General features: G+C 46.6%; 7 protein-coding genes across 7 annotated transcripts; 5 read left to right on the top strand and 2 right to left on the bottom strand.

Moving 5' to 3' along the window:
* Positions 1–69: 69 nt before the first annotated feature.
* FOBCDRAFT_244655 (uncharacterized protein) lies at positions 70–2,076 on the top strand (the record flags this gene model as incomplete). The annotated part of the gene is made up of 5 exons (XM_059610620.1): positions 70–130; positions 283–350; positions 460–537; positions 586–1,006; positions 1,067–2,076. The coding sequence occupies 5 exons, from the start codon at positions 70–72 to the stop codon at positions 2,074–2,076; spliced, it is 1,638 nt and encodes a 545-aa protein (XP_059466060.1).
* An 808-nt stretch (positions 2,077–2,884) lies between these two features.
* On the top strand, positions 2,885–4,684 carry FOBCDRAFT_191410 (major facilitator superfamily domain-containing protein; the record flags this gene model as incomplete). The annotated part of the gene is made up of 5 exons (XM_031191884.2): positions 2,885–3,242; positions 3,296–3,558; positions 3,618–3,960; positions 4,018–4,285; positions 4,339–4,684. The coding sequence occupies 5 exons, from the start codon at positions 2,885–2,887 to the stop codon at positions 4,682–4,684; spliced, it is 1,578 nt and encodes a 525-aa protein (XP_031033115.2).
* Positions 4,685–4,697: 13 nt separating this feature from the next.
* On the bottom strand, positions 4,698–5,785 carry FOBCDRAFT_10608 (Alpha/beta hydrolase fold-1). The gene is made up of 2 exons (XM_031191885.3): positions 5,305–5,785; positions 4,698–5,258 (listed from the first exon to the last, which is right to left on the bottom strand). Exons 1-2 carry the CDS (start codon positions 5,731–5,733, stop codon positions 4,926–4,928), a joined length of 762 nt encoding a protein of 253 aa, XP_031033116.2. The 5' UTR covers positions 5,734–5,785; the 3' UTR covers positions 4,698–4,925.
* Positions 5,786–6,153: 368 nt separating this feature from the next.
* On the top strand, positions 6,154–8,030 carry FOBCDRAFT_232975 (uncharacterized protein). The gene is made up of 6 exons (XM_059609910.1): positions 6,154–6,527; positions 6,585–6,621; positions 6,683–6,762; positions 6,822–7,198; positions 7,247–7,323; positions 7,380–8,030. The coding sequence occupies exons 1-6, from the start codon at positions 6,339–6,341 to the stop codon at positions 7,760–7,762; spliced, it is 1,143 nt and encodes a 380-aa protein (XP_059466061.1). The 5' UTR covers positions 6,154–6,338; the 3' UTR covers positions 7,763–8,030.
* A 1,327-nt stretch (positions 8,031–9,357) lies between these two features.
* Positions 9,358–11,259, bottom strand: FOBCDRAFT_145909 (uncharacterized protein; the record flags this gene model as incomplete). The annotated part of the gene is made up of 6 exons (XM_059608221.1): positions 9,358–9,617; positions 9,647–10,144; positions 10,220–10,326; positions 10,374–10,413; positions 10,480–10,790; positions 10,862–11,259. 6 exons carry the CDS (start codon positions 11,257–11,259, stop codon positions 9,358–9,360), a joined length of 1,614 nt encoding a protein of 537 aa, XP_059466062.1.
* A 460-nt stretch (positions 11,260–11,719) lies between these two features.
* FOBCDRAFT_147128 (major facilitator superfamily domain-containing protein) lies at positions 11,720–13,792 on the top strand (the record flags this gene model as incomplete). The annotated part of the gene is made up of 3 exons (XM_031191890.2): positions 11,720–11,833; positions 11,879–12,310; positions 12,365–13,792. The coding sequence occupies 3 exons, from the start codon at positions 11,720–11,722 to the stop codon at positions 13,790–13,792; spliced, it is 1,974 nt and encodes a 657-aa protein (XP_031033121.2).
* A 765-nt stretch (positions 13,793–14,557) lies between these two features.
* Positions 14,558–16,202, top strand: FOBCDRAFT_191417 (amino acid/polyamine transporter I; the record flags this gene model as incomplete). Its single annotated transcript, XM_031191891.2, has 2 exons — positions 14,558–15,871; positions 15,930–16,202. 2 exons carry the CDS (start codon positions 14,558–14,560, stop codon positions 16,200–16,202), a joined length of 1,587 nt encoding a protein of 528 aa, XP_031033122.2.
* Between the last annotated feature and the right edge of the window lie 516 nt (positions 16,203–16,718).

Here is a 16,718-nt window from a genome sequence, read left to right on the forward strand (position 1 = left end):
ATAAATTCTTGTAGCCGAGCTGGCAAGCGATCTAAATGGGTGGGAAAGCATTGACGGGTTGTTCCAAAGATGATTGCGGAATTCCGAAAATTTCAGTGGGTTCGAGTAGAGCAGGTCAGCTTGAAAAGCGGTAAATATTGTTCGGTGTACCCCGAGTCGGCTCGGGAAGTCCGAAATGACCTCGATTTTCCGTGTGCTTGATGACCTTATTTGTTGCTCTTGGCTGTGGACGGCCGCCGCGGAGTCCGTGATCTCATCAACGCTCTCTTGGAATGGCACTAGCGCATCCTATGACCTTCGGTGACAAGAGCATCATGACATTTCCATCTGCATGCGTGACCCAAATAGAAGCAAGTATACTTAATCGGCACGAGATGCCATGCTTATAGGATCTACTAACTAACAGTGAAACTTGTCTTTTCAAGAAAACAATTTTACTTTGATATATCTACAATGAAGTTTGAAAGTCTCCTCGCTGCTGCGTCCGTTGGAAGAGGTTTTGCCCAGGCTTCTGTGACTTCAACATGCGTTAAAGCGGTTAGTAACCAGCCACGCCTAGTCAGGCATCTCTAAGAGTTGTGTTAGTGCGACGCTGTTGCCAAGCTGTATCCTGATCAGGTTATTACTTCGTCCTCGTCAGCTTTCAAGCATGCCCAGCTTGAATATTGGAATGGTCCTCAAAGGAACACTGCACCGGCCTGTTTCTTCCAGCCAACCAGCGCAAACCAAGTTCAGGCCGCCATGAAGGAAGTTACAAAAGTCCAATGTCCCTTTTCCATCAAAGGTAACGGACACTCTTCCAACTTCGGTGGTTCGAGCATCGAAGGCGGATTCCAGTTTGATCTTGTTAACATTGCGCATCATAACATTGTAAGCAATGGCAGATCCGTGAAGATCGGACCAGGTAATCGATGGGGACCCCTCTTCTCCTTTTTGGAAGAGCATGGTTTGACAGTTGCTGGCGGGCGCGATTCTGGTGTTGGCGTATCTGGGTTCACATTCGGCGGTAAGTATTATAAGGTCCTTACAAGATTTAAGCGACAGATCACTGATGGTTATGGACTAGGCGGTATATCTTATTTGGCGGCTCAGCGCGGATGGGGGGCTGACCAATTGATATCAACCGACCTAGTGCTGGCGAACGGTACTTTGATAACTGTTGATAGCGCATCCCATCCTGACCTCCATAAAGCTCTCCAAGGTGGTGGTGCTCAGAACTTTGGTATAGTGACAAGCATGACCTTGAAAGCCTTCCAATTTGGTGGCATGTGGGGTGGGATAAAGGTTACCACCGCAGACAAGTTTGAACATGTTTTCAACGCTTATGACGTTTTTGCGAAAAAGGCACCAGAGGATGAAAAGGCACATATGTTCATGGACTTTGCCAGGGTTAATGGCACATTGATTGTGGCTCAGTACATGTGCTACGCTGAGCCTGTCAATGACCCCATGATCTTTGATGACTTTCGTCCTATACCGGCTGTAATCGACACTTTACGGATGGCGAACCACTCAGAGTTTGCTAAGGAAATGGAGCAAATCACCGATACGAGAGGAAGACGTAACCTTTACTGGACCCGGACATTCAGCTTCGATATTGAGTTGCTCAAGTCTATCTACGGACTCTGGGTCAAGATAAGTGACTCGTATGCAGATCGACTGACAGCTGCTCTGGACGCTCAGCTTATCTACCCCAAGATGCGCAAAGACTCAAGCGCTGGCAGCCTTTTTGGACTGGACGACTCCGATGACGTGCTACAGCTGATTGTGCTTAGTATCATTTGGGAAGATGAAGCTGATGATGAGGAAGCCGTCAAGATTGTTCGAGGGCTTGACGCGGAGATCGACATACTCGTGAAAGTGCGTGGGAAGCACCGCGAGTTCAAGTATATGAACTACGGGCACAATGAGCAAGATATCATTACAGGTTACGGTCAGAAAAGTAAAGCGTTCTTGAAGAGGGTTGCTTCGCAGTATGATCCAGATGGTGTGTTTCAGAAACTCCGGCTGGGCGGATTCAAGATCGACAACAATGCAGATAATACCCTAGGTCATGGAAGTCACGATGAATTATAGATTGGATATCTAGCTGATGCAAAGACTGACCCCTATTAATATCTCAAGTGTGTGGAGAGGATTCGGGAGACAGTTTCTAGGTGTATACTTGAGAGAAAATTGAATCTGCGTATGGGAAAGGTTCTAAGTATGGTAATAATCAGTTTTGCTCCAATGGCGGCAATGGCTTTCCGAGTTATTCCTTTACAGTGACAGGCAGAGAGCAGGAAAAGAAGAGCAATGTACCCATAAATCTAGCTAAGATATAAGCGACCTTTCCAGTGGAGTCCAGAAGGGGTTCTAGAACAAGCATATGTTCGCTTTGGCATCAATTCGGTTTAGGCACGCTATTAGCCCGACTTCTTCTCGTTCTACCCTCTTTGCCAAGACAAGTAAATACACGCGAACCCTTGCCGAAAGTTGTTTCTTGCTTATCAGATCCATCGGATAAGATGTTTCTTATCAGATGATCCATCTGACGTTAAAGAAGCTCAAGACTAGCTGAACCCTGATGCTCTAGCGTGCATAAATTCGCGCAATGGACCCCAACTGTCACTTTTCCGCCCTATTGCAACACGCTGGTGACGCCTAAAATTGGTGTTAGCTTGCCAAGGGAGGCTGAGAAAGAAGCTTAAAACCTAGTGCTTCTGGCTTAGAGGAGGTAAAAGTTAAATGCCGCGGAACGGTGCCATGATAGCGGAAAGGAACGAAAATGAGGGCATTTGTGACTATATAAGGATGAGATCTTCACTCTTAGCAAGAGGCTCTTCATGAAGCTCATTTATCCTGGTATTAAGCGACTCTACGTCGATTCATTCAATCCTTCACTATGAGTGATCCAAATCCTGCGAAGCATGAAGCTTCTTTAGCATTGACACAAGTTCCTTCTGAAGTAGCTCAAAAAGCCGTTGTTGACGAAGATATCGTCTCTGACTCTAGAACTGACGATGCAGACGACCGGCCAATCGTTCCAATGACTTGGAGGCTTGTTTCCGTCCTGCTCATCTGTCTGATCAGCTTTGGAGCTTCTTGGTCTGCCCGATTGACATCGTCACTGAAGAGCACCATCAAGAAGGAATTAGACATCAACAACACACAGTTCGCACTGCTAGAGGCTAGTGAGGAGTTCTTGGTCACATTATTGATGATGGCCTCTGGCATTCTGACGGACCGGATTGGCGGTGCTGGTAAGTTCTGCTAATTTGCTTTCTAGTGTGACACCCGTGACTAATATATTTAGGTGCCATGCTCTACGGAAACTTGATCATGACAGCGGGCGCTCTAGTCATCGCAGGCGCAGCGACATGCAGGTCCTTTCCGCTCATGATCTTTGGCAAAGTCGCTGCAGCGTTAGGAGACATTGCCACTCAAATCGCGTATTACAGAGTTTTTGCAGGATGGTTTGCACCTGGTGGAGGCTTTGGCACTACCATAGGTCTGCAGATCGGCATTGCGAGAATTGGCGGTTTTGTTGGAAGCTCCACGGCCAACGTCATTTCTAAGGTAAGAGATCTTAAATCTTTCTATAGAAAAACATGGGAACTGACTTCCTTGTTTATTAGAATACCGGAAACTTTGCTTGGGTCTTCTGGATCGGTGCATGCGTCGCCTTCTTCACAAACCTGTGCACACTTGTCTTCTTCTTCTTTACGAAAATTGCACATAAGCGCTTTCGCCCGCCACCTGATCCAGCGACCGGAGAGGCACTTGTTGAGAAAAACAGGAAGTTCGACCTTAACAAGATTATACAATTACCTTGGGTCTTCTGGGCGATTATGCTTTTCTCAATGGTGCAGACAAGTTGCTCTAACATCTATTCTCAAAATGCCACTGAGCTTGCTGAGCATCGTTTTGGAGTTGATGCTGTGGCGGCTGGTTGGTATGCCTCTTTGTCGCAGTATGCCGGTAAGCCATCTCCTTCAGTCATCTACTCAGAGTCGAGGTGCTAATCAAAATATGTAGGCTTTTTCCTCAGTCCCTTGATCGGAGCTGTCATCGACACTTACGGCCACCGTGTAACGCAAATGGCTATTTGTGGCACTGGCATGCTATTATCGATGGGACTTATCAATTGGGGCACTACGACCAGCAGCGCAGCGGCTTCATATGCCTTCTACGCCATCTTCAAGACTTTCGGCCCTGTGACTATTATTGAGGGGATCCGAACGAGTATGTGGCATCAAGATGTTTTTGGTACTGCTTATGCTGCCAAGGTGACGATGAATAACGCGTGAGTCAATACCAGTTCTCCGCAAATCTTTTAATGGCTGACGACAGATTCAGGACTAATATCATCATCCGCATCATCACCGGTGTCATCCAAGATGCCGACGATGGTTCTTACGATCGAGTTACCATTGTCTATGTCTTCCTCGCTACCGCCTCTACCGTTGTATCTTTAGCAATGCTGATCGGCACCTTCTGGGCTCCTGACCTACAAATCCTGCAATTCTCACGAAAGCAGCGGATCTTGCGCGGAGATATGATCAATGATCGCAAGGCAAAGAGCCAGGGACCCACTGGCAAGAAGGCTAGGATGATTAGCAAGGTCTGTTTTGCTGCGCTGTTCGTGTATGTGTTGGGAAGCTGGGCAGCTTGGATCTGGGGCGCTGCGACGGGGAACAATTAGACAATGCAAGTGCCAGGAAAATTAAAGACCATTGTTTCTCCTAATTGGGTTCAGCGTTCATGAATCATGGCTGCGGAACCTATCTGCGGGACCGATGGATGGATCGCGGGCTAAATCTGCGGAGCCGCACGGATGTTGGCCGATATGTCACCCCCTACAGCCCTGCAAGGACGAGCTCAATCCTATCAAGTAGGACCGATAGTCTCGTTTCTATTTCATGACTCATGCTAGTCTAATCTATCTAAACTTCTTCCTCGATGATCTTCACAATTAGTTCTGCTGTTTCCTCCGTCTTCTCCACGAACGGACTATGACCCGCCGCCAGCCTTGCAGATCTCATCCCAGGCGTTGACTCAACAAGCTTTTCTTGAAGAGGCAACAGGATAAGCTGATCATTTTCGCAAATGATATATGTCTTCGGAATAGTGATATCCGATGCGATGAAATCCAGACTCGTCTCAAACGCATCCTGAGAATGCGGTTCCGTAGACTCCAAGGCCTTATCTATTGCTTCTTCGGTACAACCACTGTACACACTTTCCCTCGCTCCCTCCGCCATCCTAGTAATTTGATTCTGCAAAGCATTAGAGACATCACGCAAACGCTTTGATCTTTCTCACCTTTGTATACTTCTCGCCAGCCCGCAACCATGGAGGATAAGCCCCACCAAAAGTCGTGATGAGATCCCAGCCCTTGACCGGGATAGCAAATGCAGCTAAGAAAATAATCGAGTGGAATCCACCATTCAAGCCGCGTTTCGCACGCTCTTCCGTTCCCTGATCTTGCGTCGCGGCAGTCGCGGGAATGCCGCCGTAAGAATGAGCGATGAGAACGACTTCGCGACTTTGGTTGAAGAATGGCTCTGCTGTCTCGATGATCTTGGCTTTGTCCGCTTCCCACGTAACGCCGTGACTTTCAGAGCCTACAGAGGGAAGTTTGGGGATGACGCATTCGTAGCCGAGGTTGGTGAGGGCGGTTTTGATGGCGTCGTAGCATGTCGGGGGATGCCATGCTCCATGAACAAAAAGTAGAACTGGTTTCTCGCTCATGATCGATACTCTTCGCTGGTGTATTGATCTTTCAAAGTTTATGTAGCTGCATGTTTCACATTATTCATGAACGGGACCAACCGCCGGTCTTATAATTAGCCACAATATCATGATGCACGCTATCGTCGCACTGCAGAAAACAGCTGATAAAGCAGTCCACGTGGATCCCTCGTAATGCATCCCTGTACCTATCTCCATAGGAAGGAAAGCTTGACTGATCGGTCAGGGGAAGTGAGGTGAGGTCCCGCGGCTGAAAATCCTTCAATGGGCCAACATTCGATTTAGAGTTTCCACCCCTGTTCTTCCGCACACTAACACCGCGGGTTTGGTACGAGACCCCTGATTACGCCTTAAAGGGTTGTATTCGTCGTGGTGAGCATTGTTCCTGTGAATGCCGTGGACCCGCGTCTGCCGCATTATGTTGCACTGAGGAATGAACGAGTCAGGAATCGGCTGTTTCAATGCTTTCCCTAATTCTACTCCCATTTCGGTCACAATTTAATGCTAAGTCCAAACCATATTTCACACTTCGCTCCCCGTGTTCGTTCCTAGCGGTTTTGGTGATTTAGTCTCTTTGCTATAGCTTCATTATTACCGTCGGCAATATGTCTGGCAATAATTCCACTCCATCTCTTCCGCCTGAGGTCTTGAACCATAATAAAGGGCCTTCGCTGATCATAGTAAGCGCCGTGTCGATACCGTTTGCTCTTGGTGTTGTAGCCATCAGAGTATGGGCTCGACATCGAAAACGGATGGCCCTCGAACGCGACGATTTCATGATACTCTTATCACTGGTAAGATTTGCGGTTTCTCAATCCCTTTCTGCCTCCCAACGCTGACAAGACTTCTAGCCATTGCTCTGGGCTACTGCTGGAGTTGCAATCGCATGTACGTTCCCTTGCAGAATTGATTTGCATGCCGTGACGAAACTAATGTTGCAACATTCTAGCTGTAACCTATGGCGGCGTTGGCAAACCATTGGCGGTCAACATGATGCAAGACCCGAATCGACTTGGACGTGCTCAATTGGCATGTAACTATCCTCACCGTCGCAATACGAATTATCTAACCGCCTTCCTCGTAAACAGTGTCTGGTTTTAACCGAATTCGTCTACGGCACAGTTCTCTGCACCATAAAAGTCGGCATCCTCCTAATGTACTACCGAATCTTCCCAACGAAATCCATGCGAATTGGCGGATACATCCTCGGTGGAATGACCTTTTCGTGGTGGATAGGCATCATTTTCGCAAGCATCTTCCAATGCTCGCCCGTCGACAAAGCCTGGAAGCCATTTATGAAAGAAGGTACCTGCCTGGATAAAAATCGCTTCTTCATTGGAAACTCGATCCCGAATATTGTGATGGACGCTATGATTATCGCGTTGCCTGTTTTTGAGGTGTCAAAGGTCCAGGTACCGAGGTCGCAGAAGATTGCTATCGCAGGAATATTTCTGCTCGGTGGCTTGTAAGTTTCTAGGTGAATTTGAGAAGGGCACGTGCTCATCTGGTATAGGATCGTGATCATCAGTTGCATTCGGTTGAAGTACATTGTTGCCCTCCTCCAAGCCGGGCAAGAAGCAGACTTCACGAGTAAGTAGCTTATCTCTTTCGCTATCGATCGGTGCCATACTGACTGACATGCACAGAACTCATCTCGACACCCTGGATATGGACAGTGATCGAACCATCAGTCGGACTCCTCTGCGCCTGTCTCCCCACGATGCAGCCGCTTTTATACGTTCTCTTCGGCCGTTTCATCACCAAGACTACACAAGATCGCAGTAAAGAAGGAATCATCACCATTGGAGGTAGTGGCCAAAAGTCAGCAGACAGACAGAAAGGTCCTGTCAAGGATGGACCATTTCGCAGACTGCATGATAATGATTCAGCTGAGGAGCCTGTTTTGTGGCCTGAGACGTATAATAATCAGCATAATACGGTGGTGGAACACTCCAAGGGGGTGGCGGTGGATGAGATTCCGTTAGGGACGATTGCGGTGAAGAAGGATATACGGTGGGAAGAGTCGTAAAGAGAAGGGTATACTATACTGGGATAGGCAATTCGATGCATCATGCTTAATAATTATTTGGGGGGTAATACATTTCACAGCGATCAATAATTTGAGGGTAGCGAAGTGACTCCCTTAAGGGACATTTTCCCAAGCACGCCAGAAATGCGTTAAGTTGAACGGAGCAAGTTATGTGAATCTCTTGGAGCTAAATGGACCGCGACCATCAGTCGTAAGCTATTTTAGAATAAAGGATAGGGCAATATCCTGGAACGGAAGTTTAGTCTAGTAATTAAAATTATTGTTTGTAATGTCTAGAAGGTGATATCTAGATAGGAATCAATATCTCTAGATCGAATGACTGTAAAATACCCTACACCATCACACAGCAGTCCTCATTTCGCGAATTTATACCTTCGATTTATTCACCAAGACGGAAAGGGATAGCGTTGATCACGTCGGCACTTTGGCCCTTCTTTTTCGAGCTGCAGGTATGTATTTCAACCTACGGCGTGTTGGGGTACAAGGGGAGATCTCAAAAATGCGCCGACGCGCAATAACACGAGCACGCCTCGTAAATGCCAAGGTTGTCGAGATTATCAATTCTATCTTTAGGGGATGTGCTGTTTCGATTCTTCAGCACACTTGGCTACTGGTTCATAACATTCATCTGCAACCGACTCAATCATGCTTGCGCAGCCGTCACATCTCTCTTTATTGGCTTAAGCCCCATTCAGAAGACTGGCCGCATCTCAACGGGCCAATAAGCGCCTGTTACACTGCTCTTGGTTTCTGGGGGTAAGTGATCTACCCACTGTGTTAACATTGAGGTCACCTGCTAAAACGTTTGATAGAAAGCTCTGGCGTAAGCTATACCCCAAGACATTCACCGCTTTGGGGGATTTTGTCCCAGATAAAATCTTTTGCCTTCGTCGTAATGCTCTCCTCTCCCATTACACACGCCTTTTTCTTACTTTTTTAATACCCGGTCTTATACATCACTGCATAGCTCGCTTAAATTCCTTTGCCGCCAACGAGACTTTTACTAGTAAAAAGTTCTATGCCCTACACGCCATCGGGATTATATTCGAAGACGATATACAAGCAATAACTACGGAAGTTCCTGTCCCAGTATCAGTCCGCCAAGTAGTAGGGTATATCTAGGTTCTAGTAATTCTATCGTAGTCGACACCGATTAGTTCCTATCCCTCTATACAAGCGGGTGATATTGGACAAATGGTCCCTTTAAGATGTAATAGGCCATTTAATACAGTCTCGAACACGCAAGCCTAGGTTTGTTTCGTCATACTGAGGAGCTTTCATGGTGCAATTCATTATGAATATCAAGACAAACGAGACAGAGCCTTAGCTCTAATGCAGTTGTTAATACATCGCAGTGGTGGAAACGTGGTTTTGCTTAATGCCGGGACACTCTATGTTCTTCAGTATTCATCCCTTAACCAAATTAGCCGCCTGTAAACTTCGGGGCTTCTATCATGTTCTGACTTGACCCTTGTATATACTTCAAAGTCAATCATCCGTGCAAAGCTGCACTTAAGCTCGGATCAACCCACTAGCAATCCAACTCCGAACCCAATAACTCCTCGATGTTTGTGTTAAGATTTATAATTTCCAGCCTGGAAAACAGCCGTGTTCCATTCCTCGAAGAGTCCCTCTTGAGCACCTGTATCGAAAGCAATAATTGGCACTGCGGTTAGATCTGGTTTTGGTCCCATTACAGGCGTGCCTGCTAGAGTCGACTCTGCTCTAGTAGAACAATCGCCAATCAACGACGGAGGTTGTGAGAAGCCCCCATTTTGCATAACCGAGAACCTCTCTTTAAACTGCTTTGCTTCTAACCTACAGTTAGGTCTAGCTATTTAGAAGATGAGATGAAACACTAACCTTCATCGGTTTCGAACTTTATATGAAACTGCCTCGAACCTCGTAGAGAAGGCATGAGATCAACTGAGTTAGACTCGACTCTCCTTCCAATGTCCCAGGATAGACGTCGAATACGTGGGACTGTGACAGAACTCTGGAGTTCGGCTAGGTTAATCTCATCATGTTCTCCAGCCGAGGTCCCTGATGATATGTAGTAAGTGATGGTGTTGGTCGTCGTGCCATTGCGCTCAACCCTACGCCAGAACCGTAGCATTTGCCTTCGAGCAACGATTCGACCATCGACTTTGATCTCCACAGCCTCAAAAGCGCCGCAGACTTCTCTCTCGCGAAGTGTCGACTGGAACCTATCGCAAGCTTCACGGTCTTCGAACTTGTATTTTGGATCGAGACGGTATATATGGTAGCCTTCGCTGTCGACAACGGTGACGAGATGTTTTTTGAGAAAGGAAACTCTCTTGGAGGACTTGTTACGAGTCCAAGGTATAGAACCATAAGGTACTAAGCGGGTCAGTCAAGAGTCTTCTCTGGGGGGGACATGGACAACGGTACCGACGTGTGTGACGTGTATAGTACAATCGTCATTCTGATATTGCAAGATGCGAGACTCGTCATCTCGAGCCATGATATGAAGTCGTCTGAGGCGCAGTCGTCTATGCTGTTGCGGTGCACTCTCCAACTCCCTAGTAAAGGTCAGTGCGAGAGGGACTATACCGCTACGACTACGTACAATGTAGTCGGTGCGTCTTCATAACTGAGTGTTGATCGACCTGTAGTGCGTACACCCGTTAGTTAATTGTACCCCGCACTCAAGCTGAAGGGAAAGTCAGCCATACGTTTAATACTTGGCATTGGGTAGTCGATGGGATCGTCGACGTCCTCCTCCACTAGGCCCAGCTCTGTCCAACATGTTCTCAACTCGTAGTCGATGCTTCGAAGTGTCTGCTCGGTAGCCTCCTTATCGTCAGCAGTTTTGAGCTTGTCAAGCTTTTTGGTTATCTGTTGTATATGCTCTGGTGCGACTTGGTATTGCAATGGCGACGCATTCTGGGCTGAGTCTATCAGGGTATTATTGCCTGTTTCTGTGATGACGGTCGTATCCTCTTCCTCGCATAATATTAGAGAACGGTTGGGATTATTTCTGCCACTAAAAACAGCCTCATAAGTAACATATTTGTGGCGAACTTTAAAAAAAAGGCTTGCCTTAAAGAACTTAACCAGCAGGGCACCAGAATCTGGGTATAGTGCGCATCAATACGAATCTTGTACTTGACAAGCTTCTGATTATTCCTAAATGTCCAAACACCTCTGATAACAGTGGTGACAACCAGGCCTTTCGATGAAGTAACCTGTTGCTGAAGAAGCTCTTTACATAACGTCAGTGTCTCCTCGATCTCGTGCACATCATCCTCATGCAAGATGTTTGCTAAGGAATAATATGAAACATCATTTTGGAGAGCCTCAAGATGACGCTGCAGCCGCACGGCAGATTGTCGAAAGTCTCTAAGCTCCTGTGGAGCGTTTTTGAGTCGCTCGAAGCTCTCGATAACCTGGTCTGCTAGTTTAATAACCTGCAGTACCAGCGAGACAACCGCTAAGACAGTCCCAGGATCCATGTTTGCAGGAACATGTTGTAAGTCGTTGCAGTAGGCGTGGGTCTGTGTGATAGAATTGTCGAAGTCAAAGTCCCTGAGGGTCCGTGAGAAAATCAGGGTAGCGATCGTCTTGTCTCAGGATCTGGGGCGAGGAATCCGTTTCTTGGTCACATTATCACCTCCGATATAATCTGCCTAGAAGGGGCAACCAATGCGGCGCCAATGCAGCCACTTTGTTGCGGTTCTTATAATATCTATGGCGATGGTCCAGTGTTTTACCCACGGGGTTGTGTGGGGCTCTGTGATTCGACGGATAAATATGTAAGCAAGGCGCTCTACGACCGAGTGGAATGACTGCGGCTGAGAATACAACAGATGGCGAACCCTGTCAGCCTAAGTACCAATTGATCCATTAATTAAATCACGAACCCTTTGCCCTTCCAATTTTCGCTCATTATCTCTATTATGCATCGACTTCACCATGGATCCCCATCCTACGCACATCGAGTCTAATTCTGCAAAGAAGTCCAGAAGACGATGCCGCTTCTGGATTGACTACAACGAGGAAGTGAAACATTTAGTCGAGATCGACTATGTAAGTGTCCATTATCTAAGCCAACGGCTGCTAATCCCCCGTCAGAGCACGCGTGAACGCGAAAAGCAAATCACAAAAATCGTCGACGATGGCGGCTTCAAGATCAGAGTCTTTTTCGTCGCTGCTTCAGGCTTCCTTGCGTCCTCTTATTCTCTCTTTTCTGTTGACATCTTGTCCATTGCCCTCTTTTATGTTTATCCACCTTGTAACAGGCTCGGACAAGACCCTGGCCTCATCATCGATGAACTCACCCTGACCGGCACGATCTTGGGGATGCTCTTGATGGGACATCTTGCTGATCGATCGGGAAGAAAGAAGTGGTATGGAGCCGAGTTGACGATTCTGATCGTCGCTACCATCGGCATGGTGCAGGCTTCCGAAGGCTATACAGCCGTCAAAATTACAAGAAGTTCAATGAATATATATTCCTGGATAGCCTGGTGGAGGTTCTTACTCGGATTTGGTATAGGGGCAGAAGTAAATCTCGTTTTTATCTTGTAGAAAGGAGCTCGAGCTAATCAACATTTATAGTATCCTCTATCCAGTATCATTACTGCGGAGTGGGCATCGACCGAATCCAGGGGAGTCATGCTCTCGGCAGTCTTCTCCATGCAATCAGTAGGACGTCTCCTATCTTACACAGTCAGTCTGGGCGCCTTGCGCGGGTCAAATCCGGGTGATGATGAAGAAACAAGAAGACTAGCGATAGACAGAGTATGGCGATGGACAGTTGGAGTTGCTCTTATTCCTGCAGCTATCGCTATATTGCTTCGTTTAACCATACCCGAGACTCCAAGATTCTATGCTGGAATCATGAAGGATCCACGTAAAGGTGTTTCAAATGCGATGAAACTGTATGGACGGAATAAAAGCATTCAAGAGGTTGGTAGAGAGACCGATCTTTCGACAGGCGGATCAAAGGATGAAGAAGAGCCGTGGTATACTTGGTACGGAAAGGCGTGGGATTACTTAACTGGACCAAAGAAAGGATGGAGACCCTTGGTTCTCATATCCCTTCTCTGGGCTATCATGGATGTTCCCTGGTACGGCTTGACGATGGACTTGAGCAATACGTTGGCCACGTTGGTTCATGATCCAAGTTCCCCGACTGGAGTGATGCGACACTTTCGACGGGCTTCCGGTGATGGTGTTGAAGGATGCGGAGATGACCCATGGAACAAAGACTATTGGAATCCAAACAACACCATCTCCAATATGATCGAGCAAAACGCCATCAGATCCATTGTTGTTGTTTCTATTGGCTCACTTGTTGGTAGCATCGGGTCAATCCTTATTATTGACTTCTTCCGAAGAAAGGTGATTCTGATTGCGACATTCCTGGCCATCACAGTCCTTCTTGCTATCGCCGGAGGGACGCTCCTTGGTAGTGAAGCTAGCGATCCTCACCACGCCGCTGTCGTCTGTTATGGCATCCTTCAATTCTTCTTCAATTTGGGTCCCAACACCCTCATCTTTGTGCTAGCCGCGGAGATCTTCCCAACTACTTATCGAGGAACATTCAACGGCATAGCCGCAGCTTCAGGCAAGGTCGGTGCTGTTATTATCCGCGTTATCATCTTTACAACAAGACACGGGGACAAGGAAAAAAGTCTTGGGATAAGACTTCTTGCTCTAATGCCTTTGATGCTTGTATCTGCTTGGCTGTCTTGGTATCTACCCGATGTGCAAGTTATTCCAAAGGCTAAACCTGTCGAAACGGTGTCTGAGCAGTGCGAAGCAGACAGTCAGAACTTGCCTCCTTCACCTATGCTTCAGGTTGAGACCCCACACTCCGATGCTGTCTCGGTAATCTCTTCGGACAGTCGCTCTTTGTCAGTTCCAAGCAATGAAAATAGTAAGGGATTTCGTCTGCTGGAAAGACTTAAGAATATACCACTTGAGGATATTGCGCGGAATCCAGGCCAATCCAAGACGGGTCAGATAAGCCCTGCGCGATAAGATACAAGACCCTAGCAGTATCCCCCGCGTTACTTTAATTATATAAGCAATTTATGCCTTTTATATTATAAATTATATAAGTATATAATAATAAGAAATAGAATTGAAATTTATTCATATAATATGTGGTTTTAGCTTCAAAGAAAGATTATAAATAAAGTTAAGTTATAAGCTAAAGTATTTAATTATATTAATAATAATAAGCAAATTTTAGTGTTATTATTTATTTTAGAAATTTTAGATAATAAACTAATTAATATACTTAATGAACTTAAATAAACATATTTTAATACTTATTATTTATCTTTACAATAACTAGGCCACATAGTTATTAAAGCTATTTACCCTATAGTATTAAATTACTGTTAATAATAATTTATAAAATATCCTTATAACTATAAGCTAATAATATCTATAATTAAATCCTATAAGAGATTTTTAAAGATTAAAAGGGTTAAAGTTACATACTGTTTTTTATTATATAAAGTTAATACTTTAGTAATTTATTACCTCCCACCCAAACCCCTGTAGCTCCCCCGCAATCTCCGATAACCCAGTGGACCATTCTCCCCACAACTACTATCATCCTTATCGTCCCCCGACGGCCGATTACCACCAACCAATCAGACAACCTCAACTAACCAATAGCATATCTCCATCCGCCGTCATTAGATCTATTATCAACACCTCAAAATCCACCTTCACCCCTTTCTCCATGTGGAACTCATCACCCTTTATTCTTCTTTCTAGTGTACTTTCGATAATATGAAGAATCACGACGCTGATCTAGCACGCGATGCTGCTCAACTCGCAGCGCTAGGCCACAAGCAGGAGCTGGAGAGAAATTTCTCCTTTGTCTCTATGCTTGGCCTTGCCTTTTCCATCCTCAATTCCTGGACTGCACTTGCGTCGAGTTTATCTGTTGGTTTGCCTAGCGGTGGACCTACAGCTGTTATTTGGGGATTGGTCACAGCTGGAGTGGGCAGTTTGTCACTAGCTGTTTCTAACGCCGAGTTTCTTTCTTGTTATCCTACCAGCGCTGGGCAGTATCACTGGGCGGCTATCATTTCACCTCCGAAATGGGTCGCCATTGTCTCTTGGGTTACCGGCTGGGTTAATGTTAGTGGATGGGTCGCTCTGTCTGCTTCTGGTGGTGTTTTGGGCGGACAATTGTTTCTAGGCATCATCACCATGTACGACCCCGACTTCGCACCGACACGATGGCAGTACTTCTTGCTGTTCCTCTTATACACATTCCTCGGGTTCTTCCTCAACCTATTCCTCGCTTCGGGATTGCCGATGATGACAAAGATCGCGCTGATCTGGTCTGTCTGTGGTCTCCTCGCTACTACAATCACCGTCTTGGCTACTAGCGCCCCTGACTTCCAGCCCGCTAGTTTTGTCTTCGGAGAATTCATCAACTCCACTGGTTGGCCTGGTGGTGTTGCGTTCCTCTTGGGTTTGCTGCAGGGTGGTCTTGGACTGACAGGCTTCGATGCCGTTGCACATATGATCGAAGAGATTCCCCAACCCTGCATTCGTGGACCTCGCATCATGGTCGCTTGTGTTGCCATGGGTCTTGTCACTGGCTTTGCCTTCCTTGTATGTCTTTTATTCGTCATCAAAGATGTGGACGCGGTCGTCGCCTCCCCAACTGGTCCTCTCGTTGAGATCTACCTACAAGCTACGAACAGCAAGGCCGGCACTGTTTGCCTGCTGCTTTTCCCCATGATCTGCCTCGTGTTTGGTACCCTTGGTATCATGGCCACAAGCACTCGTATTCTGTACGCCTTTGCTCGTGATGGAGGTCTGCCCTTCTCCCGAGTGTTTGCCAAGGTTGACCAGCGATGGGGCATTCCAGTCAACGCGCTTTTGCTCACCAACGCGATTGTCATCATTTTTGGACTCGTCTACCTTGGATCAACAAGTGCACTGAACGCCATTCTTTCAGCTGCTGTCATCGCCCTTTCCATCTCATATGCCGTCACTCCTGCCATCAACTGTCTCCAAGGACGAAAGGGGCTATTGGATAACCGACCTTTTGTGCTGCCAGAGTGGCTCGGCTGGATCTGCAATCTTGTGAGTACACTCAAAGCAAAGAATCAATGCTTATGACTTTTACTAACCCTTGATCCAGGTCGGTATCGCCTACACGATCGTCATAACCGTCTTCCTCCTCTTCCCTCCCGTTAGCGATGTCACTGCCTCCAACATGAACTACGCTGTAGTTGCATTTGCCGCCATCATAATTGTTTCTTCGATTCAATGGTTTGTCGATGGAAGGCATAACTTCAAGGGGCCTACGTTTGACGAAGACGCGCTGTTTGTCAGTGGAGTCGAAGAAGCCAGCGGAACTAAGATTGGAGATGACAATGACTCGAAGGTCAACAAGATAGATGCAGAGGCCTAGAAGACATATGAACTGAGCTGTAATTATATTGTATTAGTTTATTCAAGATAGACGGATTTGCCATTTCTACCTGTGAAGCGCTTCGAAATTATATTTCTTTCAAACTAGGCTTTGACCGTCGTTTAGAGGTTCACAGTACAAGTGAGGTATTTCATGATATGAATGCTCCTGCAATAATATGGCCATGCATCGGCTCATTTCGATTAGATGCTGTAACGGCCTCCAAAATTCCCATAGGTGTAACGCTTGGGAGGTCATCAACGTGACCAGGCAACAGGGAATGCACCTGTCGTCATGGCACGAAAATGAGGGCAGCGACTCATGATTAGCCACTTTACCGAGACTTGCAACATATTGCTGGATTTCCCCGATGCACTGGAACTGTATCAAGATAACAACGAACAACCCCAGTATCCAACGGTTGAAGATGCAGATGTCAAGTCATACCCCGTGGGGAATAGGCCAGTGTCTATCGCTTGGGAATGCTACATCGAGTTTAGTCCCCCGCAATCGCCG

Source organism: Fusarium oxysporum, chromosome X (genome assembly GCF_013085055.1).
Source record: "Fusarium oxysporum Fo47 chromosome X, complete sequence".
Taxonomy (NCBI): domain Eukaryota; kingdom Fungi; phylum Ascomycota; class Sordariomycetes; order Hypocreales; family Nectriaceae; genus Fusarium; species Fusarium oxysporum.

Coding starts and splice junctions, on each gene's coding strand:
- FOBCDRAFT_10608 (XM_031191885.3), bottom strand. CDS start 5,733: ATGAGCGAGAAACCAGTTCTACTTTTTGTTCATGGAGCATGGCATCCC. Junction 5,259..5,304: donor CTGGCGAGAAGTATACAAAG/GTGAGAAAGATC, acceptor AATGCTTTGCAG/AATCAAATTACTAGGATGGC.
- FOBCDRAFT_232975 (XM_059609910.1), top strand. CDS start 6,339: ATGTCTGGCAATAATTCCACTCCATCTCTTCCGCCTGAGGTCTTGAAC. Junction 6,622..6,682: donor TGCTGGAGTTGCAATCGCAT/GTACGTTCCCTT, acceptor GCAACATTCTAG/CTGTAACCTATGGCGGCGTT. Junction 7,324..7,379: donor GCAAGAAGCAGACTTCACGA/GTAAGTAGCTTA, acceptor TGACATGCACAG/AACTCATCTCGACACCCTGG.